Source organism: Chinchilla lanigera, unplaced genomic scaffold (genome assembly GCF_000276665.1).
Source record: "Chinchilla lanigera isolate Chin_1 unplaced genomic scaffold, ChiLan1.0 scaffold00033, whole genome shotgun sequence".
In the NCBI taxonomy this organism is placed as follows: domain Eukaryota; kingdom Metazoa; phylum Chordata; class Mammalia; order Rodentia; family Chinchillidae; genus Chinchilla; species Chinchilla lanigera.
In genome coordinates, this window is record NW_004955434.1 from 2,678,104 (window position 1) to 2,695,924 (window position 17,821).

Here is a 17,821-nt window from a genome sequence, read left to right on the forward strand (position 1 = left end):
CAAAATAGGGTCAAGGAATTGCTCACAGGCGGTTATTAGAGCAAATAAGCTGGAAAAGAAAAAGGTGCTGGCCTGCAAGTAGGAGCTAGAAATGAAGAGTTCAGAGCTGGCACTGTCATTTGATCACGAAAAGGTCTAGGCAACCCGTATGACAGTAGGGTGGAGGGGGAGAGTTGTCCTTCAGGCACAAGGGTCACTGATCTCCCAGGATGCCAAGCTCACCAAAACTGTGAACAGCAGCGGGGCGGGGTGGGGGCTGAGTCAGGTGTTGGAACCAGCAGAACGACGAGGAGGGCACAGAGCCGCAGATGACAGTCACAAGAGGGGGTGGCATCATCTGATGGCTGGTCCTTCAGATCAGCTGGGAGCTGAAAGCTGGAAGGGGTAGGGAGACTGCCACTAACTTGAGAAATCATGCTTGTTCTGAAAACTACTCTCTGGTCTTTCTATCCTTGCCTCTTCTGGTGGCGGAGCAGCCATCCATTGTAAGAGATTTTTTCAGGGTCCTGGGGCTAGAGGGAAACAGGGAACAGTCAGAACTTTTATTCCCACTCACCACTACCCTAATACCCAGGCAGGGTTTGGATATTCAACAGAACACTTAAAATGGCCTTGTTTGTTTCTGCCTCTGGGCAACATAAGTGCTGCAAAAGGACCGGGAGCCGGTAACCATGGCAGTGGAGCAGAAGGAGGTGGTGAAGAGGTGGTTTTTAAATGGGGTGAACTTCAGGCAGGCAGCACCCCAAGCTGGAACCCTCCCAGCCTCCCTGGCATCCTTTGTTCATTCAGCTTCGGTGGGGAGAGGCTGAATTCTTCCCTGCTGGGAGCAAAGCTTTGAAAAGGAGGGTTTTGTCAGACTCCATAAGGAAAGGGTGTGTCCCGGGGAGCAGGTCTGGGGGGACTGCCAAAAAGCCTGGGTCAGCAGGGAACTGGAGGCACCCACCACGAACAGGAAGTGTGTAGTGGCAAAGAAGCCAGCTCTGCAGCTTCCTGGATGCAGAACCCTGACACACTGTCAGCTGTCTCACCACCTCTCCCTGGACAGGTGGCCACACAGCAGGGAGGCCCAGAATCCTGGCCAAAAAACGCAGGCAGGCAGGGCCCCCAGAGGAAGGTATCCGTGCGAGGACCGGCTGCGGGGAAAAGAGCAAAGGATGCAGGGAGCCCCGGGAGCCTGCCTTTCCCGGCCCTAGGCTCGCCCCAAGCGGCCCCAGGGCAAGGCAGGGCAGGGCAGGACAGGGCAAGCCTGGGGCACAGCTCGGGTCCAGGAAGTCCCATGACTGCAGTGTTTTGCGGCAGGTTTCCCAGCTGCTCCGCAGGAGGCAGCCGGGGGTGATGGGGTGGAGAGGCGAGGACAGGGGGAGAGGAGGAGGGAAGTAAACAGGAGACCACAGAGAGAGCCAGTTCCCTGCGTTCAGAGAACACCAGCCGCCTCCGGTCCCCCGTGGGAAGCTGTATGTGTGGAAATGCAACTGGGAGTGGGAGGGAGAGAGCGCAGAGCAAACACGCGCTTCCCGGCTGTCACCCACTCCGCTCCCTTCCCGACCCTCCAGCCCACGCCCCGGCTGCGGGAGTGGGAGGCGGCTCCCCAGGCGCCCAGTCCCGGGAGCCCGCTCAGCTGTCGGTGAATCAGAACTGTCTCAGCAGCCTGTCACCTGCGCCGGAGGGGAACACAGGGCAGCCTTGGCACTTGGGAGGGGGAGGGGGTGCGGGGAACACCCGGCACGGACCTGGGCGTGGCGTGACCCCAGGGCTGGGATGAAGGGGTGACGACCTCCCAACACCTCCACACACCTCACCCTCCTCCCCAGGACATCGGGCAGAGGGGCGGGACGGGGACACGGTGCGCAGCGGAAGCGGGCTTGGGGGCAGGGGGCGCGCGGGGCGCGGCGGGCTGCGCTGGGAAGGCTGGGGTGCAGCGCCGCGGGCCGACTGCAGCCCGCCCGCCCGCGCGGGGTCAGGCGAGGTAACGGCGAGGCGGGAGGAGGAGGCGGGGGCCGCGGGCCGGGGTGTCTGGCGCTCGTTGGACAAAGAGATGATGAAACGTGAGCGCTATATTTACCAAGGGGGTGGAGACGGGGCGGAGGGGGTGGGTAAAAAGGACAAACTGTTCCACAACAACCGCAGGAAACAGCCCTCTGACTCACGGGGAGGGCCGCCTCGACCCTCGCCGGCTCAGCCCCAGGCGGGCGCGGGGCTGCGGGGCGCCCGCTGCGGACCGAACTTGGGCGTCGCGGCGGGGCCCGGGCCGATTTACTAATAAAGACACTTTGGATCCAAGGGCTACGTGCAAGTGCACGTGGGGCGGGGGGTGCGGAATGGCAGGAATGTTTCCCAGCCCCGCGGCCGGGCCATCGCGGGAAAGATCTGTCTGCCAACGCGGAGAGCGCGATTCCTGCAAAGTCATCTCCACCCGCACAGCCCGGCCGGCCCGCCCGGGGACAGCGGCGCCCGCCTCCCCCCCCACCTCCGCGCCCTGCTCGCGGCGCTCAGAGTTGGGGTGCGGTGCGGGCTATGTTTAGAAGCTGATGTCATCTCGACACCCTACTCCGCAGTGTTCCCAGGGGATCGTAGGGCAGGCTTTCCTCTTCCTGGGGGGGGGGGCGTGAAAGGTGCCCTCGCCCCCACACGCCGCTCGCCCCTCCTGCCCGAAAGATTTTTTTTTTTTAATGCAACCACGCTATGGTTATGAAACAGGGTGGCGAGGGCGGCACGCGCACGAGAAGGGTGCTTATCCACGGGCTGGGGCCCACAATCACCGCCCGCCCGCCCGCACCCCCCAGCTCCCGCCCAGGTGCAGGGGCTAATTTCAAGGTTAGCTCACGTGGGCGCGGGCGCCCGGAGCTCCTTGCACGAGTTTGGGGCGGGTTCCTCATCCACCAATCTAGGGCAGTTTGTTCAACTGCAGTAAAGGGAGCTTCATGTTCCAGCAGGGAAGGGATTTCTGAGAACTGGGGCTGTCCTCAGTTGAACTCGCTCGCCTCCTCCGGCTGCTGCGGCGGCGGCTGCCTGCGGAAGACTTTTTAAAAGGGCGATGCCAGGCCGGGGCGCGCGGTCCGCGAGTGGCTGCGCCGCCCGCCAGTCTGCGGCCGGAGCCCAGCGCCCGCCCCCGAGCGCGGTGATTCACCCAGCGCCACGCGGGGATGCTCCGAGCGCAGGGGGCTGCGGAGCTAAACTTATCCTCCTACATATGCATGAACGGGTGGCCTTTCTGCTCCGCAAAGGAGAGGTCTGGAGTTCTGCGGAAGGCTGCTAAGTGGAGCGAGAGTAAACTAGGGCGTTGTGCAAGCTTTCACGCCTACTGAGCACCTCTCCCGCACCAACCGCAATGGGCCGCACCTCATGATAGCCCCAGGTCTTTCACCTCGTCTGGCTTTACCTGACAGTTTCAAATCCAGGAATACCGCCGCTGTTAGAGGCCCGATCCCTTCAGCCCTCGCCTCTCGCTCCTTAAATTCACCACTTTCCCTGATTCCCTGCTTTCACTCAAATGAAGTTTTCCCCCAGTAAATCCTGTGTACTCAGGTGGAGTCGCTGAAGCTGGGCGCCTGGGCCCTAGAAGGGAGAGGTCTGGATCCAGCCCAGAGTGAGGTCTGACACGTGATCCCCTACCCCCAGCGGGCCATCTGTTCTCCTTCCTTCCCGCCCGGAGCCTGGCAGCTCTGCCCAGCATGGTCCACGCCTCCCAGCAGGAAAGAGCAAGCCTAGCCAAAACTGGCAGAACGCGGTACAGTACCTACAGAATATGTCTCTACCCTAAGTCCTCTGGGCCTTCAGCAGCAATGAGAGACCACAACCTGTACTTTAATTTCAGCACCAGGGGTTTATTAGACCAGCCCTAAAAGGCGGAGGAAATCCTGCCAGTGGGCTCAGTTTGAATAAAAATCCCCAGGGAAGGGGCCCAGGAATCTATGCAGCTTCCGCCAGGGTGGAAAATAGAACCTGGAAAGAACTGATCCTTCGTGTCCCCAGGCCCTTCCTACCGACCAGTTTGAAGAAAGTAAAATAAAACCACTAAATGAAGGAAGAAGGGATTTTAGGCAAATTTATATTTGTGCTGCTATCTCATTAAATATTGATTTAAGGAACACTGACCTTCACTACCATAAGAGCAGAGTTTGTGGATTCACAGCAGATGCAGTGGTATTTAGAGAACTGAAGTCCTGCTCCAGCCTTTTCCCCTAGGATTTTTTTTTTTTTTAATCTCTTAAGTAGTTGGTGTTTGGAAGGGGGCTGTAGAGATGTATTAATCTAATCCCATCAATTCACAGATAAGGAAATGTTGGGAGAGGTTGACTGAGGTAACAGCAAACATTGCAGTCCGCAGCAGGCCAGTTCCCCACCCTGGCCTGCTCACGCTGAAAGATTACCCGCACTGTAGGTTCCGCTTCTTGGGGGAGGATACTGGCAATTATTTTAGGACGCACAGAAAACAAGGTTGATAGTTCTGGCTCCAGGCCCGTAAGCCATTGTTTTGAGAACATGGATAATACAGCAAGGCTCACTTAGGCAGAATGTGGAGAGGAAAGCAGGCAAACTCACAGCACTGACTTTTCTGGCTCCTCCCCGTCGGCTTGTGTGGATTTGAAATGTATACTAGCAAGGACTAATTTGAGGAGAAAGCAGACCTCTTACATTACGTGGCAAAATGTATACTTTACTGATAAATTATGCATTTCAATTAGGGATGATTCATATTAATTTGAGATATTTTGCCAAAATTTAATTGGGGTAACTACCAAAACAGCATAAATTGGTCTCTTGTGTTGAACACAGGAGATAAAAACCTGAGGTAGGAGTTATTACTTGTCATTTGTTTTTAACATGTACGTGTCGTGGAAACCAGAGCCACTTTTCATTTCTGTATTCCCCATGCCTAGCGGGCTGTCAAGAGCATAAATACCTGGAGAATGAGTGACAGGAAAAAGAAAAAGGACAGTGTTCTGTAAGTCAACCAGCAGTTATGTTGGTCAATGTGCAGAAGAAATTCACGTAGATAAATCTGTTTTCGTGCTGATGTTACTCCTAAGGCTGTCTATAGACCTGACCCATCTATTTTACTAGCACAATGCCAGTTAAAATGCAAGTCTGCAGTTGGGTGTGGTGGCTCTTGCCTTAAATCCCATCAGTGTGAGAGGCCCAGACTAGAGGATCAAAAGTTCAAAGTCCGGTCTAGGGGGGCTGGGGATTTAGCTCAGCGGCACAGTGCCTGCCTGGCAAGTATAAGGTCATGAGTTCGATTCCCGGTACTGGAGAAAAACAAACAAACAAACAAAAAAAAACAAAGTCCGGTCTAGGCAATATGGTGACTTACTGAGACACCATCTCAAAATAATTTACAATAAAAATAATATAGCTTATTTTTAAATTATTTATTTATTTACTAGGCAGGGTCTCACTACTCCAAAATGGCCTTGAACTCACTGTATAGCCCAGGCTGGCCTAGAACTTGCAGACATTCTCCCACCTCAGCCTCCTAAATACTGGGATTACCTGTGCCGCCACGCCCAGACCAAAACAATTTTTTTTCTTAAAAGGCTCAGGATGTAGCCTAGTATGAAGACCCTGGGTTTAATCCTTAGTTCCAGGAAGACAAAAAAAAAAAAAAAAATGTGGGTGGCTCTGTCGGCCATCATTATCATAGGGACCCCGGAGAAGTCCCATTGGTATTTGTGCTGGGCCTTACCAAGGCAAGCAAAGGCACAGTTTCTAAGTGATCACATATCCTAGACAGAGTTTCGCTCAGGACATTCCCAAAGTAGGCAAACTCCCCTGGCTTTTAGTGAATTCTTTTCTAAAATAAAGGGGGCTGGATGCAAGAATTCCAAGATAGCTTCACTTTAACCTGTTATGATCTACTCACCTCACAGGGTTGCTCTGAGTGTGCACGCAGGGTCTTTGGTACTGGGCCTGGCAGAGTAAGCACTCAAAGGTCATAGGATAAAGACGGCGATGGGATGATGTCCTCTGTGGACCAGGATTGCCTTTCTTCCTACACATTCCTTTCCCATGCAGTCTCCTGTTGTGGTGAACTTAAAAATTAAAATAAACTACTCTTTTCTATTTGCTTTTTGAGACAAGGGGTCACTGTGTAGCTCGGACTGGCTTTGAACTCAGTACATAGTCCAGGCTGGCCTGGAACTCACAGCAATCCTCCTGCCTCAGCCTTCTCAGTGCTGGGATTGCAGGGGTGGGTCACCACACCCAGCTACCCTAACTTTCAAATTGGGTTAACTTAAGACCCTCCCTTAGAGACTAAGAACCTGCTGTAACTTTCACAAATCTTAACGAAGGTTCATACTGGGTGAGTGTCAGGGTTCCATTTCATCAAATCCACATCACACAGAAAGAAACAGGTAAGTCTCATTCAGGACAGTATATGTGTTTTTAATTGATTGTGTTGACAGTATGCCTCCTGATAGAGGCTAGCCCTTGATTTTTTTTTTTTTTTTTTTTTTTGTGTGTTTCTCCTTTTGACAGAGGGTCTCACTACAATTCAGGCTGGCCTTGAGCTCACTTTGTAGCCCAGGCTGGCCTCAAACTCACAAGGATCCTCCTGCCTCAGCCTCCTGAGTGTTGAAATTACAAGAGTGTGCCACTATGCCTGGCTAGCCCTTGATTCTTTTCTCAGCTAGAAAGATGGCAAACAACGCCAGCATTAACCAGAGATAGTCAAGCTGAGTTAATCAGACTTGAAGACCCACACTACTTGTTGATCAAGTAATGCACAATATTCAATGGCAAAGGAGCTCCAGCTGGCTCCAGTTCTTAAGAATCTTTTGAACACAGTTAATATTTCACGAAACCAAACCAAAGGTCTCAGTTGTAAACCACACAGAGCCAGAAGTCAGGAAACTTGTGGTTTCCATTTAGTTCTGTCATGACCTACCTAGAAAGGTAGATAAGTCACTTTTCTGTGTCCTTGTCTCTATGCTGGTAAAATGAGGAAACATGTATGACAAAGGGATAGGGGAGCTCTGGAAAGAAAATTATGTTTCTTTGGAAAAGTTATACAAATGAGGGACTTTTTCCTTTCTGTATTTGAAGGTGGGCTAAAATAGGTTTACAATTATTCTAATTTACTTAGAACAAACTGAACCGAGAAAGTCAAACAGTTCAGATACTGCAAAGGGAAAGATAGAGTGTTTCCGTGTAAGAATTACTAGATAAAGACTACACTTTAAAGGCAGAACTTTCGTTAGCGCTGAATCTTAAAGATGAGTTGGTCATAGTTAATGTATGAGATGTAAGAATTTTTCTACTTAAAAGTATCCTGCGTCCCAAAAGACAAAACCAGAAAACCAACTGATGCTTTCTCATTTGTGTGTTTATTATTGAACAAGTTGTCCTGCTATATTGAGGCTTTTTTGTGGGGGGGAGTATAGATTCCCACTGCGTTTACTCATCACCTTTGTGCTCCCACCCATCTCTCAACTTTACTACCAAAAACACAAAATACAAAGATGCGTCCAGTTTCAATACAGCTCTGCGCGCTTACAAGTGTGTGTGGAGCGCTTGCTTTCGAAACGTCCTCCTGATTGGCTGAGCCAATGCCAGTGACATCAACCAACTTACTTTTGATTGGAAGGCTGGTTGCTGGGACTGTAGCGTTTGCAGGAAGTCACTTAACCGTTTGCAGACTGGAAAAGCCAAGCCGAAGTTGTCTTTTGTCATAGGACCCAGCGCAACTGACTAGGGGAGATGTGTCCCGAAGCTCCGCGAGCAGGAACCGCAGCCAGAAGCCAGGAGCCGCGGACCGGCGATCGGAGCGAGCGGCGCTCCCAGAGGAGGAGCAGCTGCCCCTTCCCGGCCTCCCAGCTGTTACCCTTTTAAATGTCTGCGTTCGAGGCTGGAGGGGTAGCACGAGGCAGCGGAATGGAACAGTCGGATTGGCCGCACGCCTCTAGTTCTAGACGCACCTCTCCACCGAAAGGCCGCTCTGACTGGCAGGGGGAGAAAGTAAACAGAGTTGAATCACCCTCCCCACTGGCCAATTGGAGGGGGTTTGGATTGTGACGTGATGGGATTCTGCGAAATTGTTACTGAGCAAGAGAATGCCGGAACGGTGCGGACCGGCCGGACCAGGCGCTCAGAAGCCGCCCGCGGACTGGGGGAAAAGTGTCTCCTAGACCTGGCGCACGGCGCGGCTCTCGCCACCCGCGTGGAGGTGGTCGGGTGAAGGTGCTGGGGCTTCGGCTTGACGGAGAGGCGGCCGAGGGCGTGTTCCTCTCTTGCAGTTTCCTCTCGCCGCGCCTCGGGGGCGTTTTCAGTCGAATAAACTTGCGATCGCCACGTGTGGCATCTTTCCAAGGGAGCCGGCTCCGAAGGGCAGGCGCGTCGGTCAGTCGGGGGGATCGCGCCAGGCACCGGGCAGGGGCGGCGGCAAGAGGCTGCGCGGCGGAGCCCAGGGCTGTGGATGCTGCGTGCGGAGGCGCTGCCGGTTACGTAAAGATGAGGGGCTGAGGTCGCCTCGGCGCTCCTGCGAGTCGGAAGCGCCCGCGCCCCCGCCCCCTTGGCCGCCGCGCCGCGCCGCGCCGCGCTCTTCGTCCGAAGCCAGGGCAGGGCGAGCCCAGCCTCCCCAACCTCCGCAGCCACCGCCAAGTTTGGCCGCGCCGCCGGGGCTGCTGTCGTCGCACCATGTCCGCGGCCGCCTACATGGACTTCGTGGCTGCCCAGTGTCTGGTTTCCATTTCGAACCGCGCTGCGGTGCCGGAGCATGGGAGCGCTCCGGACGCCGAGCGACTGCGACTACCTGAGCGCGAGGTGACCAAGGAACACGGTGACCCGGGGGACACCTGGAAGGATTACTGCACGCTGGTCACCATCGCCAAGAGCTTGTTGGACCTGAACAAGTACCGACCCATCCAGACCCCCTCGGTGTGCAGCGACAGTCTGGAGAGTCCCGATGAGGATATGGGATCCGACAGCGACGTGACCACCGAATCTGGGTCGAGTCCTTCCCACAGCCCGGAGGAGAGACAGGATCCTGGCGGCGCGCCCAGCCCGCTCTCCCTCCTCCACCCTGGAGTGGCTGCGAAGGGGAAACACGCCTCCGAAAAGAGGCACAAGTGCCCCTACAGTGGCTGTGGGAAAGTCTATGGAAAATCCTCCCATCTCAAAGCCCATTACAGAGTGCATACAGGTTAGCGGCGTCGCCCTCTCCCCCGCGCTCCGGGGTTAGTTAACCTTTGGCCGGGCAGCGTGCCTGGGCGCTCAGGACGAGGCGCTGGGCCTAGAGAGCGCAAACATTTGGAGACTGTGCGGTTTACGGCTTGGCGGTGTTTTAACCGTGCAGAGGCGGGAAGCTTAGTCTCCTTAATTGTCCCCAGCCTCCAGAAGCCGCCGAGAGCCTTAAACCGGCGAGCGGAGCGAGTGCTGTGCGGTGGCTCGGCTGGGAGCGGGCCCGCCCCTCTCTCCCTCCCCGGCGCGCCCCGCCCCCGGGACTCTGCACTCGCCACCCCGGGGCCACCCCACCTGGGAAGACGGTGGCAGCGGGGAAGTCAGATGGCGCATCTTTTATTTCATTCCCTTGTGGGGTTGCAGCGAAGTGGTCGAAACCGGGTGTGTGTGTGTGTGTGTGTGTGTGTGTGTGTGTGTGTGTGTGTGTTGGGGGGTGCTGGAAGTGCACTTTCTATGGAGCCTTTTAGGGATGACTAAGGAGTCACTTAGCTGGATGCCCGCTACTTTCAGGGCTTGCCAAGGTGGTTTTAAAAATGGCCAAGAGTCCCCTGAGAGGTTTAAAATAACACTGCTTTAGGCAGCAGGGGAGTTTGATCAAGTAATGGTTGGTGGGTTAACTTTGCGAGTTAGCCTTCGGAAGGAGCAAGGTTTCAGCGCTGACCCCACCCCCACGCGTACCCCGCCCCCGAGGGACTGAGGTCGCACCCTCCACCTTTAGATGGCGGTTGCTGTGGAGCTGTGATCCTTGCCTGGAGGTCAAGGTTCTGTAATGATGTTGGGCAGTTCTGGAGGCTGGAGGTCGAGGTCGAATCACTCCCAGGGAGGGCGAGCCGCGGAGCTGGACAGATGACTGTGGCTGGAAAGACTTCTGCGTGTAAAGTGGGTTTTGCAGCCTAGCAGGGACCTCGGTCAGCCAGTTCTGTGCACATAAAAAGTTGGAAAACATTCACACTGAGCCATGCTGTCTGTCTTTAGAAAGGTCCTTTTATAACTGCTTCTCTGATGCAGGGGCCCTGGCCTTCTGATAACGTTCTTTCCCTCTGTCCTCTGACAGCCTGCTTTTAGGTTGTTGGAGACCTTTAAGAAGGTACTGTCGTTTTGTGTGTGTGTGTCAAGGTTTGATACTTAGAGAAGACCGTTGGGCCTTTGGTTTCAGAATGATACTAGGATTTTAGCTTTGGTTTTGCTTTGCTTTTTAAAAGGCTGTGTGACTGCCTCATGTTTTATTTCCCTTGGAAAGTGATTTCTTGTGGGGGTGGCTGCTGGCACCGCAGTAAATCTGAATTTCCTCCGTGAGGAAATTCAGGAGCAAAATCAGGTTCGGTGTGGGGTCGGCATCTAGTGCTCCATCCACCAGCACCTTTGAAAGTGTGTATCTGTGAGGCTGGGGGAAGGCCTGTGTTGGGGATGTGACCTTTAGCGTGGCTCTGGGGGTGAAGCGGGGGACAGGAGCTGAGGGTGTTACTCACCAACAGCTGTTGGGCGGGCCTGGCCCTGTCAGCCATGTTCCCGGAGTTGGGCTGTTCCCTTTGACACCCACTGCCACCTTGAGCAAAGGCATTTTCTCCTTCAGGGGAGCTGCCCAGTTCTGCAGCTGGGGAGGCCTGCAGTGCCTCTGAGCTAGCTACCAAGCCTGCCTGACTCCCGAACAGGATTTCCAGCATTCTGGGCCATTTGGCTGAGTGCTTTTCTCGGCGTTTATAGAAATGGCTGCTTATGTGTGCGTGCATGCGTGCTGCTCTTTAATTCTCAATACAGCAAGTTGGCTCAGCTGTTTCAGGAGGACCTTTTCCCCAGTCCGGAGTGGAGAAGGAAGTGAACTGTCCATCCCATTTTAAATGCTGCAGTCAGTCTTCTGAAAGGAGAGATGTGATAAATGCAGGGACCTCTTTCCTCCCAGTGCATGGTCCTCCCAAACCCCCATCTTTTCTGGTAAATGTTGCCAGAAAGCATTCTCTTGCCAGAGGGGGTGTGTGTGCTAAGGATTCTTTAGAGACTGGCAGGAGGTTTCGTGCTTTTGGAAGTTCCAGATAACAGCGTCCAGTTAGATTCACCTTAGGGTGGGGTAAGGAGCTTCCTGGTTTTCTTTCTGCTGGTTGTTAAACCCACAAGGTGGCCAGAGATAGCATGTGGAATGTCTGCGTGCTGCGAATTGTTTTAAGAGCTAAAATCCCAGCCACACCCCCTTGCTCAGTACTGTCTAACCTTCCCTTGGGAAGTGCTCCTGGTTGGTTCCTTGCAGAGCCTCATGCAGCTGCCACTGCCACAGGCCGGCAGCCTGGGAGGTTGAATCATTTCAACACATTTTCGTCTGATTCCGGGCAGTTCTTTCCATTGCGCCCGGAGAGGAAAGAGGAAGTTGAGGCCCACTGTGCCAGATTCTGTCCTTTGTTTCTTAGTTGTGAGATCCTAACAAAGTGACCCTGGGGTTTGCACATGGGAACCTTGCCACTGAAAAGCTGTGCAGGTTTGTTTGGTTTGGCCAAAAAGGGCTTCTAAAAGTCAGGATTCAAATCCAGATTGCTGGCTTCTGTGGAAAAATCAAAAGATCTGGCAATACTGGGCCAGAATTCCTGTCTACCTGCAATTGATTTGGACTTTTTTTTTTTTTTTTTCTTTTTTTTTTGCTGTGCTGGAAATTGGGCCAGGCCCACTTCATATATCCTAGGAAGATGCTCCACCACTGAGCTACACTCCCTGCCTGCCTGTTTGTTTGTTTGTTTATTTATGGGTTTTTTTGAGACAAGGTCTTTACGTAGTTCAGGCTGGCCTTGAATTTGGAGCAATCCTTCTGCCTCAGCCTCCCAAGTGCTGGGATCACAAGATGCACCACCACCACACCCGGCATCTGCCCTTTTTATTATGATAAATCGCCAAGGTGCCCTGAAGACTTTACTGCTCCTGTCTCAGCCTCCTGAATGTTGGGATTATAGGCACGTACCACCACACCTGGCTAAGATCATCTTACTTTTAAGCAGTGTATCCGTTCACATTTTCAAATAATATGTTCAATTTTATTTAAGTAATACGTCAGTACAGTTCAAACAGTAGATCCATTGTTTATTTCCTAAAGGGGAAAAAAGCTACAGCAAATACAATCTTTTCCCTGTTCCCAGACTTTCTGGACACACTATAGTGTATTGTTTCACATCAACAGATCTACTTGAGTGCTTTCCATGAAAACATCAAGGCATCTGGGTACAGTGACACATACCTATAATCTAGCACTGGGGAGGCTGAGGCAGGAAGATCACAAGTTTCAAATCCTGGCCTTGGAAATTTAGATAGATCTTGTCCTAAAACCTTTTTAAAAGGGCTGGGGATGAAAGTGTAAGTGACATTAAATTGATCCTAAGTATTTGGGGTCGAAGGTGAGAGGGTGCGTCCTGCTAGGTGTAGAAGCACATGTCTGTAATTCCAGCACTTGGGAGGCTGAGGCAAGACAATCTTGCTGTGAATTCAAGGCCAGCCTGGATTATGTCGTGAGACCCTGTCTCCAAAGTCCCAAAAAAAGGGGAGGGGAATGTCCTTGGGGGAGGAAAACAACTGCATCTGAGTTCCAGAGAATCATTAGAACAGGCTAATGTAGTCATGCTAGGTTGATAGCTCAATGATAAAAATTTAGGCCTTGTTCTCATACCTAAGTATTTTCATTCCTAAGGGTATTTTATGTTACTCTCTTTGGAGAATCTTAAAGTCAGCTGTCCCCAAGTGGTAACAGTTAGTTTCCCTTGATGACACTGGTTACAGGATTCTGAAATTAAGAAACCCCAAATCAGGGGCCGGGGTTTCTTGGCAAGTACAAGGTCCCGAGTTCACTTCCTGGTACCAAAAAAAAAAGAAAAAAGAAAAAAAAGAAAAGAAACCCCCAATCCCAGCCATCAAAGTTCCATAGAATTTTTTAATCCAAATTCTTAATCCAAGGATTTAATCCAGGTTCTTTATACTGAACTACATCCCCAAGCATTTATTAATTTTTTAGTTATTATTGGGTTTTTAAGACAGAGTCTCACTATGTAGTTCAGGTTGGCCTTGGACTCACTATGTAGCCCAGATTGGCCTCTAACTTGTGACAGTCCTCCTGCCTCAGCCTCCTGAGTGCTGGGATTACAGGCATGTGTCACCATGCCTGGCTCCCTTTTTTTAAATTTTGAGACAGGGTCTTGGAGAATCACTAATTTTCCCAGCCTTGACTTGAACTGTCAGTCCTCCTGCCTCAGCCTCCCAGAGTGCTGGGATTACAGATGTGTGCCACCATCACCAGTTTAGAAAATCATATAAAAATTTTTGTTTTAATAAAACAAAAAGCTCATGTAAAACCAGGAACAAGAGCTGGGAAGACCTCAAGTGCCTGCTTCCGTTTCTCCTTATCCTGTTTAAACATTCTCCTGGGATATACCTGGAGGAAGGGACCAGCATAGCCTTCCCAGCAGAAAGTGCCTTTCTCTCCAGAAAAACATTTTTCCCACCCGTCTAAGGAATATCAGTCATTGGCGAGCTTGAAAACTTGACTTCTGTGGCACCAGGTTGCTCAGCGCCTCTGGATTCTTTTCTGTGGTTTGAGAGGGAGCTCTGGTGCAAGAGTCCCAGTGACAGGGTGTACGGGACCCACCACCACACCAGGAAGCTGGGCTTGAGGACAGAGCAAGGTCTTGCTTTCACCCCAGGCCCTGCGCAAAGAGACCTCAACAGGTCACAAATGGCACCTGCCCAGTCCTGACCATTTGCTCTTCTCTTCCTGAGGGGCTCTCCCTGGGCATTCTTCCCTGAGGGCTTCCCGGAGATGCTGTGGAATGTCGTTTCTTCACCTGACAGGTTTCACTGAGATGTGTTTATACCCGAGCTTGAAAAGGACTCACAGGGGTCACTGTTTCTCTACTTTTTTTCCTCATCATGCCTCCAAGATGAGACTTTTTTTTTTCATACCATAATTGTTACTCCCCGTGTGTGACATGTGTGTATGTGTGTTTTTGAGACAGGGTCTCACTATGCAGTTCAGGCTGGCCTTGAGCTTACTTTGTAGCCCAGGCTGGTCTCAAACTTGCAATGATCCTCCTGCCTCAGCCTCTCGAGTGCTGGGATTACAGGCGTGCACCACCACACCCAGCCTTCGCAACATTTTGATACCGCAGACTGTTGCAGGGCTTTATGGACTGGGTCCCTTACAGCTCAGTTTTGTTTTCACCCTCAGCCGCACCACTGTTTTTCCCCTGGGAAACCTCACTTGGCCCCTCAGGAATGTCGGGGACACTCAAGTACCCTGCCCTGGAGAGGAAACCCTCTGTGTGGGAGAGGGAGCTGAGGGCTACAGGCAAGTGGCTTCCGCTGAGAGGACGAGGACAGTGGTCAAGGTTTGCAAGGTTCCTAAGGGTGTGCTTAGGGTTTCAGATAGGAGGCAAAGACTCCCTCAGACCCAGGAAAAGATGCTCCAGCCTGGCTGACATCACTGCTGAAGTCACTCCCTCAGAGTGGAGGGCGGTAACGCCCTTACTTCTGGTCCCAGGAGGGGAAGCAGGGAAGGACCAGTTGCTGATCCTCCTCCTCATTTCTTGTTTGTCCCCTGCCATCCTCCGTCTGTCTGTCCTAGCAATGACCAGGCAGGGTGGCCTCAGAGGAGCTTCTGTGAGGTTGGCGGGATGACTCTGCCACTACAGCAAGCCAAGAGGGGTCAGATCTCACAGAGTACAGGCGCAGCTCCCCTGGGTTTTCCTCGCAGATCCTCTGTGGGCGGTGAGAAGAGAGGAAAGGGTGTAAGTGGGGCCCAGGGAGGGGAGGGAGGTTCCGGAATAAACAGTGCTGTGCGGATGGGGTTACCCCATTACCTTCGGACACAAGGAGATAACCCGAGGGAAGGGACTGTCGCCCTGTGAACATGCAGGTCGGGTTTACATTCTTCTCCCGGTTGCTGACGTGTATCCCAAGAACTAGTCATGCTGCTCTGTCTGTGGGAAATTCCCAGATTAAACTTCCCAGGGAGAAGCATCCTCTGACACACTGGAAGAGTGGCTGACAATGGTCTTCCCAAATAAGTTCATTGAGAAGAAGAGTGGGTGGATGATTTCCTAGTACTCGGTCTTTCGGGAGCCCCCGAAACAGCTGGGCATGGAAGCCCCGTCAGTTTGATTTCTCAGTGTCTTATGATCATGAGCAGTCTCGATTTAAAAGGGAAAAAAAACAAAAACAGCTTTGTTGTGTTGGTTGGTCTTGACTTTCAGATCTTTCCCATTTCCCCCTCTCCCTGCGGCTGTTCTCAGCCTTGGGGAAAAAGCTTGCATCAGGCGCCGCCTGCACTGCTAGGAGCCTCCCCACAGCCACCCTCCCCTCTTTCCCTAACGGAGCCCAGCGCCCACTGAAGAGCATACACTGGTGCCCAGTAACTGGCCCAAAGGCACTTCCTGTTCCTATGTGGCACACGTGAAAAGGAGCGGGGGCAAAAGGAAGGAGGAGGAGGGATGGAAACTCCGCAGATGGTCAGACAGGGAAAGGAGCGATCCTCTATCAGTGATCTTGGAGCAGTCCTGGCTGTCCGTCTGTCCTGCTTTTGCTGGAAGTTAGTCACAGGCCTAGGCCCACCTCAGAGCTCTGGGTGATCAAAAGAAGAGGAATTGGAGGTTGGAGGTGACCTTGAGAGGTCATCTCATCCACCATTTTATCTGTAAAAAAGCAGGTACCCGCTGTCTTTTAGAGAAGAGGATGTCGCATCAGGACATTTCCGGGGCTCGGAGCGCTTGGAAGCCCGTTGCCAGGGTCCAGAAGCCACCTATCTGCCTTCGCTCGCCTGTGCCTCTGGGTCTGTCTGAGCTCCCAGAGCTGTTTCCTGCCGCAGCCCAGGAGGGGACCGGGTTCCCTGGAGGGTTTTGCAGCAGCAAATGCTGAAGCCTGTGAGCTGGTTCTGTGGGTGTTCAGAAGTGCTTCCTTTTGAATCCTTTTCCTTGTGCTCTCCATCCGTGGTTAACCTTTTTCACTCTGGGCTTAGAGGACCGCTGAGCGGAATGAGCCGAGTGCGAGGGCAGAGGTCGAGTCCCCCAGTGGCCTGTGCTCTTTTGCTATGCAAGCGGCACTCGCAGGGCCAGCCCAAGGCAGAGCTGCGGGACACTCCTGCTCCTGTCTTCCTGGAATCCTCCTGAAACTTTTAATACCTTTTTGGTGCTCAGACCAAGAGTAAACATTTGTCTTGTTCCAGCCACGAGCAGTCCCCACAGTAAATACTAGGACTAACGTTATTATTCATGAGAATGCATCTCTCCTCCCGCGGTGGGATGCCTCCATTTTTCTGTCTGCAGGGTCTCCCAAGGCGTTCATTTCCCTGTGTTTCACCGTGTACGGGGTGTGCCTGCAGGCTCCCTTTTCTTCTTGCTTTGTCATGGGCAGGCTGGACTTTGGAATCCTCCCGTGCGAAGTGAGAATCTGGACCGGAAATCTAAAGGTTTTAGAGCTGCAAGAACCAGTTTGCTCACTGTTGGAGGCCAGAACTGTCAGACTCTTGAATTTATTTTTATTTTTATTTATTTATTTTTTTCTCTTTTTGAGACAGTGTCTCGCTATGCAGTCTTAAGGCTGGTCTCAAACTCACAGTGATCCTCCTGCCTCAGCCTCCCGAGTGCTGGGATTATAGGCGTGTGCCACCATGCCCGGTTTGAATTTATTTTTAAACACGTATTTACTTTTTTGCATTGGTAGGGATGGAGTCCAGGGCCTTGTGCATGCTAGGCAAGTGCTCTACCACTGAGCTACATCCCCAGCCGCTTCGTTTTATTAACAACATTGAAAATGATCATAAATTTGAACAGGAGAATGGAGTTCAACCCTGACTGACCAGGAGCTAGAGATATAGCTCAGCAGCACAAGTGCCTGCCTGGCAAGTGCCAGGTCCTGAGTTCGATTTCTGACACACAAAAAAACCCAAAACTCTGAGTGACCAGATTGAACCTTTTAAAAGAAGTGAGGAGGTTAATTAAAACCCCCCACCCCCCATGAATACACACTTCAGGAAAAGAAAAAGTTGTATGAATATGTTTAATGTTAAATTTCTTGAGACACCATGAGAGTAATACAAGTTACCTTTGGGCTCCACAAGAGGTGCTCAAAGTGGTGGCCATTGGCTTCCAGACATTTATTATTTTTCCTTTCCTGAAACGTGCATACATTATTTTGAAATGGATGTGGTGTTTTTTGCTCTGCAACATTTTTCGAGCTGAGCCTACGTCCTGGTGAAAGTGAGTGCCTCTGGCAGGACCTGATGCTTCAGCCTGGGACCTGTGGGTGGGCAAAGAGCAGACCCCCATAAGGCTGCCTGAGGATGGTAGACACTTTAGAACAGGAAGAATCTTTTTTTTCTTTTTTTTTTAGACAGGGTTGTGTGATGCAGTTCATGCTGGCAGTTCAGGCTGGCTCACTTTGTAGCCCAGGCTGGTCTCAAACTTGCAATGATCCTCCTGCCTCAGCCTCCCGAGTGCTGGGATTATAGGCATGTACCACCATGCCTGGCCGGAGGAATCTTGCAGATCAGTTTTTGCCCAGAGAAGCAGGGTGGGAGAGAAGTCATATGTGCCTCCTCCAGGAAGCCGGCTCTGATGAGACAGTGGTCAGAGTATAGGGCTTGGCCTGCTTGTGCCTGAGCCAGGGTCAAAACACTTAAACG

At 52.2% G+C, this 17,821-nt stretch overlaps 1 protein-coding gene and 1 long non-coding RNA gene across 2 annotated transcripts in view; one reads left to right on the top strand and one right to left on the bottom strand.

Annotated features, from left to right (window-relative positions):
- LOC102028568 overlaps positions 1-3,553 on the bottom strand; it is a 212,481-nt gene extending 208,928 nt beyond the window's left edge. Inside the window, exon 1 of the long non-coding RNA XR_001234784.1 lies at positions 3,380-3,553. This is a non-coding gene — a long non-coding RNA (uncharacterized LOC102028568). The remainder of the gene's footprint in view (positions 1-3,379) is intronic.
- Positions 3,554-7,312: 3,759 nt separating this feature from the next.
- The window catches only part of Klf9 (Kruppel-like factor 9), a 31,254-nt gene continuing 20,745 nt past the window's right edge, over positions 7,313-17,821 (top strand). Inside the window, exon 1 of the mRNA XM_005388555.2 lies at positions 7,313-9,142. Within this exon, the coding sequence (XP_005388612.1) occupies positions 8,638-9,142 (505 nt within the window). The 5' untranslated portion in view covers positions 7,313-8,637. The remainder of the gene's footprint in view (positions 9,143-17,821) is intronic.